The sequence below is a fragment of the Myotis davidii genome, unplaced genomic scaffold (genome assembly GCF_000327345.1).
Source record: "Myotis davidii unplaced genomic scaffold, ASM32734v1 scaffold162, whole genome shotgun sequence".
Classification (NCBI taxonomy): Eukaryota; Metazoa; Chordata; class Mammalia; order Chiroptera; family Vespertilionidae; genus Myotis; species Myotis davidii.
The window spans coordinates 4,215,190-4,225,993 of record NW_006300036.1 but is presented as its reverse complement, the minus strand read 5'-3'; the positions used below and the strand labels follow the sequence as shown (position 1 = coordinate 4,225,993).

Here is a 10,804-nt window from a genome sequence, read left to right as displayed (position 1 = left end):
TCCAGCTCTGTGGCTGCTGTCATCTTAGTTGGGTTAATTTGCATATTCGCTCCTGATTGGTTGGTGAGTGTGGCTTGTGGGCATGGCTTGTGGGTGTAGCATGTTTCTCTTTTATTAGATTAGACTAAAAAATATATTTTATATATATATGTAAAATATATTTTATGTTATGTATTATGTAAGTAATTATTAACCAATGATTCTAAACCTATTTCAGAATCACTTGGGAATATAGTTAAAAATATACCCAGTGACTGATTCAGTAGATCTGGGATAGAGCCTAGGAACTATATGTTTATTAAGTTGTGCAAGGTGATTCTGGTACATTTGGTAATGGGCATTTGAGAATTATTGAGAAATTAATAAATGATATAAGGATTAATCTGAGTGGAAATCAGCTTTTCAGATTAGTACAATTTAGAGCGAGAAGAGCAAATATCTGGTATGCAGGCCTCTTCTCAATACTTTGCTATCAAAGACTTAACCCTCATTCTTTTTTTTTTTAAATGGTTTCATTTACTTTAATAGTCAGGGTTTTTTTTAAGTGTTTTTTTTTTTTTTTTAATCTTCACCCGAGGATATGTTTTTCCACTGATTTTTAGATAGAGTGGAAGGGAGGGAGGAAGTACGTGCCCTTGACTAGGAATCGAACCCCTAACCCTTTGGTCCAAGAGCCAATGCTCTAACCACTGAACAACTGGCCATGGCTCCCCACATTCTTTACATTGCTTTTATTCATAAATTGGAATTGGTTAGTGAAAAAAATAATCTATTTGCTAGTGATGATTAAGCTATAGTGAGAGGTCAAGGAGGAAGAGATTGAGCAGTAGGACTATTTCCATGTTTGAGGGGCAAGTAGAACAATTTGGGCTGCTATGTCAAATTCATGTTAGGTAGATTAGTGGTAAGTACAGTTGCCAGGACAGGCCAGATTGTGGAAGGTCAAGAATATCAGATTGAAGACTATGCATTTTCTTCTGTAAGTAACAGGTTACATGTGTAGAAACTGCTTGGAGAAGAATATTGTACAGCAGTATGTAAAATTTCTAGAGGAGAAAGGGAGACCAGTAAGGACTAACCCGATAATACAATGATAGAATTTATGGTTTGGATTGGGATGATGGCATAACCCTAACACTCAGCAACTATTCAATAAATGCTTATTGAATTAGTTAATTAATTAATGGAAAGGAAGAGGCCAAAGAATTATGAGAAGGAAAGGAAAACATGAGATTAGCAATGGGGTATCGGGAAGAAGAGTCAGAAAGGTTCTTAAAATGGTGACCAGAAAAAGAGAGAGAGAGAGAGACTACAATAGAGTCTGGGAGGAGAAATGTGTTTTGGGGGAAATGTGGTAATTTAAGATTACAGAATTTTGGTCTGAGAATTACAGAGCTAGAAGTGCTCCTGAGGAGTTCTTTCTACATCCTCGTATTTATAGGTAGGAACACAGATGTTTTAAGTTACACAGACCTAGTTAAGCAGAGCCAACACTTGAACCAAAGTCTTTTGATTTGTCTAAAATATTAATATTGCCCTCTCAAAAATATGAGATTAACTATGAAATCCAGGTGAAAATACTATTAATGTTTAGGGGAGAGGTAAGAACTTACAAAAGGGATTTGAAATATATTTACAATAGTATAGCTCCCATTTTATAATAGGAAGCAGTAATAAGGCAGGGTCCAAGAAGCAAAATTTTGCCTTATAACCTATAAGGTTTTCTTTTTGTAGAGCTTCCTTTCGTGTTAATATTCAGAGAATTATTAAGAGAACTTTGAGAAAGTCTTAAAAATAGTAATAGTAGAATAAATTGGTCAAAGTGTAAAAATTTTAACTAAAGTATCTCAATCATTTGTAATAATTAATCAGTGGGTTTACTGAGAGCCTAAATAAGAACTTTTAATGAAACCTTAGACAGTGATGGCGAACCTATGACACAATGAACCTATGAACTCATTATTTTGGTTGATTTTTCTTTGTTAAATGGCATTTAAATATATAAAATAAATATCAAAAATATAAATCTTTGTTTTACTATGGTTGCAAATATCAAAAATTTTCTATATGTGAAACGGCACCAGAGTTAAGTTAGGTTTTTTCAAAACGCTGACACGCTGAGCTCAAAAGGTTCACCATCACTGCCTTAGAATATGTGCTCACATATCAGGCTAATTAATACTTGGTTAAGGCAAACGGACTTGTTGTAGAAGACTGGCTCACCATTCAAAATGGAAGATAATTTATCACTTAAGTTTTATTGGAATATTTCCATAAAATTGGACCATTTAAGTGATTTTTTCATTTCTAGTTGATTATACCTGTAGCTATAAAACACCACTATTCTTTAACTGTAATATTGGAATAAACCCATCATAATAATGTAATTGTAAATTGGGCTCCTACTTCCAGGCCAGTCATCTTGTACCGACATATGACTGACCAATTTATCCTGCATAATTTTAAAAAATAAATTTGTATTGATTTAGAGATGAAGGGAGATGGAGAGAAAGATAGAAACATCAATGATGAGAGAATAGTTGGTTGGCTACCTCCTGCACACCCTCCACTGGGGATCAAGCCTGTAACCTGGGTATGTGTCCTGACTGGGAATCGAACCCTTACCTCTTGGTACATAGGTCAGTGCTCAACCATTGAGCCATACCAGTCAGGCAACCTGGGTAATTTTTAAAAAACTTTTGTATTTGAATTATTTTAGTGTGCTGCTTTTATTTTCCAATTGCTTTCCCACCACACCCTACTGCAATGATGGCGAACCTTTTGAGCTCGGCGTGTCAGCATTTTGAAAAACCCTAACTTAACTCTGGTGCCGTGTCACATATAAAAATTTTTTGGTATTTGCAACCATAGTAAAACAAAGACTTATATTTTTTACACTTACTTTATATATTTAAATGCCATTTAACAAAGAAAATCAACCAAAAAAATGAATTTACATGTCACCTCTGACACACTTGTCATAAGTTTGCCATCACTGCCCTACTGTCATTACACTTGTTTCTTTCGATCTGCTGAGTTTCCAATCTAACCTTTGAAGACATTTGAGTTTAAGACTCCCCTTCTACACAGTTCACAGCTCCTGAAATTATATGTATTCAACTCTGGTTGCAAATATGTCCATTTTCCAAATATGTATCCAAAATATTGTCCAAATATATGTCTGAAACAATCCATGTAGGCAAAAAATGTGTTTCTTAGACCTTTTCTAGTTCCATATGTGTCCAACTCTACATTCATATATGAAAGCAGTTCTGTTTTCTTGGATAGTATTAGATGAGAATATGTAGTCAACAAAACATCTAACATAATATGCATATTTGATCCTGTTACGTAAAATGGTTTGCGTTTCTCCACAGGTAACCTTTGATGTAGCTTGGTCTCCAAAGTGCATAGACAGAAGGTGCTATAATTATACTGGAATTGCAGATGCTTGTGACTTCCTCTTTGTGATGTCTTATGATGAACAAAGTCAGGTCTGGTCAGAATGTATTGCAGCAGCCAATGCTCCCTATAATCAGACGATAACTGGTAAGACACACCAAATAATCGTTTATTGCTAATATTAATTCCATAACCTCAAACACTAAGTCTTTTAGTATTTCTAAGGCATTTGTATACCTTTTCCATGCTTTCTTGAAACATGAGAAACATTTAATTTGGAGAGCTTTAAAGTTTACAAAAATGTTAAAGTTTTAAAGTTTTTATTTAATTCTAAAAATCTTCTAAATAAGTATGTTATTTATTAGTCATCTATTGCACATGAAATGAAGGGTGTTATCTTGATTGCACAGCTATGAAGTATTACATCGTTGAAACTCAAGCGTTTTAACTTCAAGTCAACACACTTCTCTCAAAATTACATAAATAAGATATTTTTTTAATCTAGAACTTGGCAAGATTTTTTTTGTGTTGAAATAACCAATGTTAAGTCATTTAATAGCAAAGATAGTTATGATGTGAATACCTTCTACACATGATTGGTAGGATTGGCTTTATCTCAGTTGACATTTTCTATTAGTACATGCTATATTGCAAATTACATGCATACCTAGGAGATACTATAGGTTTGGTTCTAGTCCACAGCAATAAAGTGAATATTGCAATAAAGGAAGTCATAATCATTTTGTGTCTGGAGAGTCACATCTTTGAAGTGCAATAAGGAGGGTAAGCCTGTATAGCATCACAATTAAGAGTATTTCTGACCTCTCATTCATATGGTATGGCCTTTGCATTATCCTTTCCAAAGTTTGGATTAGTTTATAGCCCATCAACCAATTGAATCAAAGGTTGCTTGCTATATGGACTCAAGTGAATTTTTCTCAGATAGTTGGCACTGATTTGTTGATTGGTTAGTAAGTAAAAAATTATTTCTTTTTTATAGAGAGGTAACACCTTAGAACCTGGCCTCATTTTAGCATGTCCTAGTTGTTTGGACAGATAATTAAAAATTTGACAATTTAATTCTGTTATAATTAAAAAGTAATTATTTAATCTAATCTTCCCAAACTGTTTCATGGAAGAGATGATAATTGTGCTCTATCAATAAAAGTTTCATAATCATGATGAACAAGAATACATCCAGAGACAAATGGCAGGGGAGGGGGGATTAGAGAGCAACCAAAGGTCTTGTATGCATGCATATTAGCATAACCAATTTACAGAGACACTGGGGCTGTGGGGCTTGCCCGGGGTGGGAATGGCTGGGGCGGGGGGATGTCAAGTGGGAAAAAAGGAGACATATGTAAAACTTTAGACAACAAAAAAGGTTTCATAATCAAATGTGTTTCAGAAATGATGAATAATCCACCCCTTTCTTGGCTATTGAATGGTATACCATAATTTCAAAGGTTATGAAAAGTAGCAAATTTACTTAACATTCTACATAGTCTTAGAACTTCTCTTGGTGGAAAAACAACACATTTTGCAGCAGTGGGCAGAAAGGGATCCATAGTACTAGTAATTTCTTCACTTTTCTCTTTGTTTCTATAACTACAGATTATCTAATACAGAGTAAGAGGGGGACATTTCTCATCCCTAGCTGTAATTCATGCTTTTAGGGTATTTGAAAACATGAGACACTTGTGCTTTCCATAAAAAATTCTGAGATCATCCCAGACAAAAAGTTTAAGACTTATAGAACTTTACCAAAACTTTAGAACCTGTGCCTGGCTGGCATGGCTCAGCGGTTGAATGTTGACCTATGAACTGTCACAGTTCAATTTCCGGTCCGGGCACACTGAGGGCTCGATCCCAGGGTTGGGTGTGCAGGAGGCAGATGCTTCTCTCTCATCATTGATGTTTCTATCTTTCTCTCCCTCTCTGGAATCAATAAAAATATATTTTTAAAAGAAAAAACCCTTTAGAATCGAGAATATAAAATATACCTAGCAGTTAATAGATACAATCAGCATGCTTTCCTGAAGTGTCATTCTTTCTAGAATTAAATTTTGTAATTTTTGCATTAATTTCATCTTAATTATTTTGCATGGTTTTATTACTTAATAGAAATGGTTTAGAACATGATTTAGAATGTATAATTTTTTGTTTGTTTTTTAAATCTTCACCTGAGGATATTTTTCCATAGATTTTTAGAGAGTGGAAGGGAGGGGAGATACAGAAAGAGAGGGAAACAGCGATGTGATAGACACACATTGATTGGTTGCCTCCCACATATGCTCTGGGATTGAGCCTGCAATCGAGGTATATGCCCTTGACTGAAATCGAACCTGGGACCCCTCAGTCAGTAGGCTGATGCTCTATCCACTGAGCAAAACCGGCCAGGACTATAATGTAATTCTTAAGGGATGATTTTCAGAATATCAGAGAAACAATGTATTAGTATTTTGCAGAAATGTACCTGTTTTCCAACTTAGATGCTGCAAGGCTTGTATAAATATATTAGTAGACATATGAAGGGAAAAAATATGCCTTTTCTGTTCCTATTTGATTAGCATATGATGACTACATCAAGATGGGCATTAACCCCAAGAAACTTGTAATGGGTCTTCCCTGGTATGGTTATGATTATACCTGCCTGACGCTATCAGAGGTAAGAACAGCTCATTTCTTACATAATTGATTTCTCTTTCTTTTGTATTTTTAGACCTTGCTGTAATATATAATATTCTATTTAGAAATTACCAGCTATCCTATATATAGTGTATATAAACTTTAGAATTTCTAAAATATACTAGTAGTTTGAGACTAAAAGGGAAAGGGTTTATTTTTAAATATTCAATCCCATGAAAGTTTCTGAATGTTCTATATTTTCATTTAATAATGAAATTTAATTTTCATACTGTATAGTCAGCATATCTACATTTATATAGTATACATTTTTTCTAATAAATAGTTTTCAGTATATTTTCTGATTTAACTCTTAACATATACTTAGATGATAATTTCTAACATGAACATTTCTGCATTTCTAGGATCATGTTTGTACCATTGCAAAAGTCCCTTTCCGGGGAGCTCCGTGTAGTGATGCTGCAGGACGTCAGGTGCCCTATAAAATAATTATGAAGCAAGTCAAGAGTTCTCTTTCTGGAATCCTATGGGATGAAAATCAGATGTCTCCATATTATAACTATAAAGTAAGACTTTTTGTAATTGCATATTTTCATAATTACCTATTTGATATGGAGAATTTCTATCAGTTTTCTTTTCGGTACAGCATGTTGACTGCTGTTTATAGCAGTAAACTTGTCTTTGAATCTGTTTAATCAGGAACTTGACTTCCCTGGTGAGCAATTCAAGTTATGGTCACAGCGGAACTGCTCTTCATGAGCCACTTGTCATTGTAGGTGGTATAATAAAAACATGCATATAACAAACAGGATTTCCTGAATAGTTGACAAATATGTATGAAGACTGGCTTCTAATAAGCTTTGGGAAAAAATAGGCTGCTAGCTCTGAAAACCTCCATTTCAAACTAGACAGAGACTCCGATGAGGCTCCTATGCAGAAAGGAATGAGGATGAGAACAAGAGATGCCATCATGGACTTTACAATGGAAAATGGCATCACTTCAAATTTATTTCAAAATTCAGTCAAACTATGTGATATGAGACCAATGAAAAACAATGTTAAAATTAGAAACTAAAAATATTACAGAGATTTGAAGAAATGGATGAATGATAAGCAATTTTGTCAGGTAGTATTTGATAAATAGGAATTGTCATACCAAAGAGGCAAAGAAAAGTTATATTTTTCATAATTTACCTTTAGCATAATAATTTTTCACACCTCAAAAATCTAAGTACTAGCTTTGACTTCACTTTGGATTGTTACTGTAAAAGGAGCCCTAAAAATATATGATGTAAGTTAATTCCAGTAAGAATATCAGTTTTAACTAATGGTCTGGTAATCTTTTATAAAAAATGATAGAAACCATACATATTTAATAAATTATAATGGATTTATATCTATACATGCCTATATATCGATTATGTAGAAAACTTTATTGCAGAGTTTTCTAAACTTTAGAGTCTAGTGTGCATACCTAGTAATTAAACTATGGCATACTGTAACCTTGCCTTTGCCAAATAGTATTGATAGAACCCTGTTCTAGGAACTGTTAATATTAAACACACACACACACACACACACACACACACACCATGGCCAAATAAATTTGGAAAACAGTGTATACTGTATGTCCCTCCTGGAGATTTAAAATGTACATTATAAGAAAGGCTTTGAGCAGTGCTACAGTACATACATTTTTTTTTTAACATAGAACCTTGTTTCCTAGCACTGTTAGGAACATGCATGGGGAAGGGTGTTTCAAGAATATGTCTTGTAAAGACTGTATGTAACCAATTATACATAATTTAGAAATATGTACTACAGAATAATAGTTGTTGCTGTGATGTAGTGTTTTTGAATCCCTGTCTTATTTTTTCCATAATGAATAAGAAGACACATTCTTTAAGGTCTTAAAATTCAGAATACATTTTTATGAGCCTTGAAGACCATTTATTCCATGGCACTTCAGACAACAATCTAATCATACCGCTTTTGTTCCTCTTTTTGTTGCTTGTAAAATTAGCAGCAACCAAAATCAAGTTTCTGATGTGATTGAAGAGAATCATTCTGCCTTCTTATGCTGTCTCAGCAATAGCAGCTTCATCTTGGTACTCAGTATTCTTGAAGGCATTTATGCCTAACCATGCATATATATCACTCCTACATGTACTCAGTTTTTCACCCTTTGACCCTTCACTATTTTGAGGCATTTGAAATTTCTTAACAGTGTCAAAATGTCTCAGAGTACTAGCTTGAATGATGGCAAATTCAAAGCTATTAGGATTTGCTCCTAATCTTCAAAACTAAATATTTCTATATTTAGGTACAAGTTCTTCAAGTTGTCTTTTAATGGTGAATTACAATTGTTACTAGATCTAAATATCTGAAAGTACAGAATATAAGATATAGTATAAGATATGTATGTAATGAGTCTATTATAACTTCAATATTCCATAGCTTATTTATTTACTAGGGACTGTTGCTCTTCAAAGAAGTTATTTTAGGAGACTATTCTAATTCCAGTGGTGCTATCATTTAAAAAAAAAAAATGTTACCAGCATTAGTTGAGAACTGCCTTTAAAATTTTTCCAAGATGTATATAAAATAAGTAAATTATTTTTGAGCACAGGTCATTCTATTTTTACCTCCTATTTCCCCCCCTCCCACCCATTCCTCTACCCTTTTGCCAAGGTCAGCTCCTTTTCTCTTTCCTTTAACCAATGAACTAGAGGCCCAGTGCAGGAAATTCGTGCATGCGGGAGTGTGTGTCCCTCAGCCCAGCCTGCACCCTCTCCAATCATGAACCCCTCTCACAGTCTAGGACTGCTGGCTCCCAACCACTCTTCTGCCTGCCTGCCTGATTGCCCCTAACTGCTTCTGCCTGCCAGCCTGACCACCCCCTAACCACTCCCCTGCCAGCCTGATCGACACCTAACTGCTCCCCTGTCGACCCAACTGCCCCTAACTGTCCTCCCCTGCAGGCCTGGTCGCCCCCAACTGTCCTCCCCTGCCGGCCTGATCGCCCAAAACTGCCCTCCCCTGTTGGCCATCTTGTGGCCACATGGGGGTGGCCATCTTGTGTGTTGGAGTGATGGTCAATTTGCATATCACCTCTTTATTATACAGGATGATTTACCTTCTAAGAGAGAGACTGTCAGTGCTAGATAAAGTCAGATGTTATGGGGAGAAGGACTTTAAGGGTAGAAGGTGAGCAAAAGACCACTTTCTAGTTTATGGTTTTTGTCAGCTGTGTGCATAAGGCACCCATGGAGTTCGGTCCTGACAGGCTCTTAGGTCAATTCCATAAGACTTAGAAAAGAAGTTACTTTCCTTGTCTATTGCCATTACCTCTTGATTTGACTAATGCATCATAAACAAAAGAATCTGTTGAGCTCCTAACTAAGCACATTTCTAGAAACTGTAGGGAATATAAAAAAAGTGTGTAAGCTGGTATCAGAGAACCATAGCAATGATCCTCCTTAGCCTTGGCTGAATATCACAATTACCTAACGGAACACAGAACACAAAACAAACAAATACATATCAGAGCACTAGCCCTGGAAGGTTTTAATTAAGTCAAACGAATTAACTGGAATCTGTACTTTTACATAAAAACTACACAAGTTACTCAGATATACATTTTGGTTGATGATAATCAGATCAGGGCAAAGAAGGAATCTTAGGGCATGAGAAAACCTTAAAAGGAAGCTATTGGGAGGCTTATTTGTGTAATCTCTGCTGTTGTAAGAATGCCACAGGCAATGATACCTACCAAGTATCACATATAGAGCCATGCAATCATAGAGCTGGAAGGTGCTGTGCCCTTACATTTTTATTATTTCATTGTATCCTTTTAGAGTCCTTGAAATTAAGAAATGTTTTCCCTCTTATTGCACTGAATATTTAAAATTTCTACTTTCATTTATTTGTATAGGATTCTGCTGGCCATTTTCATCAAGTGTGGTATGATAACCCGAAGAGCATTTCTTTAAAGACAGCATATGTACAAACCTGGGGCTTACGGGGTATTGGCATGTGGAATGCAAACTGTCTTGACTACTCTGGAGATGCTGTAGCCAAACAGCAAACTGAAGAAATGTGGAAAGCCTTAAAACCAAAGCTATGAACATCTTTTGTCAAACTACTAAGATTTTAAAAAAGATCTGTACAAACAGATCTAGTCTCTTGAAGAGATGAAAAATTTATACATTTTTGTTATATGGCTGTATATGTTACTTATTAGTATAATAAAAAACAGATAAAGAATAAAGTGATGCTTTTTTTATATTTGGAAGTATAGATAGATGATAGATAGATAGATAGATAGATAGATAGATAGATATGTAGATAGGTATAGATATAAATAACTTCAATGTCCAGAAACATAAAGGTAAGAAACAAGTGTACTTAACATCTATATATATATAAAAGTGACTGTCGCAACCGAAACTACCTAACGAATGACCAAACAGGCTGCATGGGGCGACCAGGCCAGCACGGGGGTCAGTGAGGGACGACCAAACAACTGAGCAGCAGGCTGTGTGGGGCAACCAGGCCAGCAGTGGGGGGCAGTGAGGGGTGACCAGGCTGGTGGGGGTGGCATTTGGGGGTGACCAGGCTGGCAGTGGGAGAGGCAGTTAGGAGCCAGTGGTCCTGGATTAGAGAGGGTGCAGGCTGGGCTGAGGGGACCCCCCCCCTCCATGCACAAATTTCATGCACTGGGCCTCTAGTATTAAATATTCCTCTATAAGATATT

General features: G+C 35.6%; 1 protein-coding gene across 2 annotated transcripts in view; it reads left to right on the top strand.

The window, feature by feature from the left end:
• The window catches only part of CTBS (chitobiase, di-N-acetyl-), a 21,583-nt gene extending 11,271 nt beyond the window's left edge, over positions 1 to 10,312 (top strand). The window contains exons 3-6 of one of the 2 annotated variants that reach the window (XM_015572127.1): positions 3,378 to 3,549; positions 5,973 to 6,070; positions 6,453 to 6,614; positions 9,983 to 10,312. In XM_015572127.1, coding sequence (XP_015427613.1) covers positions 3,378 to 3,549; positions 5,973 to 6,070; positions 6,453 to 6,614; positions 9,983 to 10,174 — 624 coding nt within the window. In that variant the 3' untranslated portion in view covers positions 10,175 to 10,312. The remainder of the gene's footprint in view (positions 1 to 3,377; positions 3,550 to 5,972; positions 6,071 to 6,452; positions 6,615 to 9,982) is intronic. The other variant, XM_006776247.1, reaches the window with a different exon arrangement.
• Positions 10,313 to 10,804: the final 492 nt, after the last annotated feature.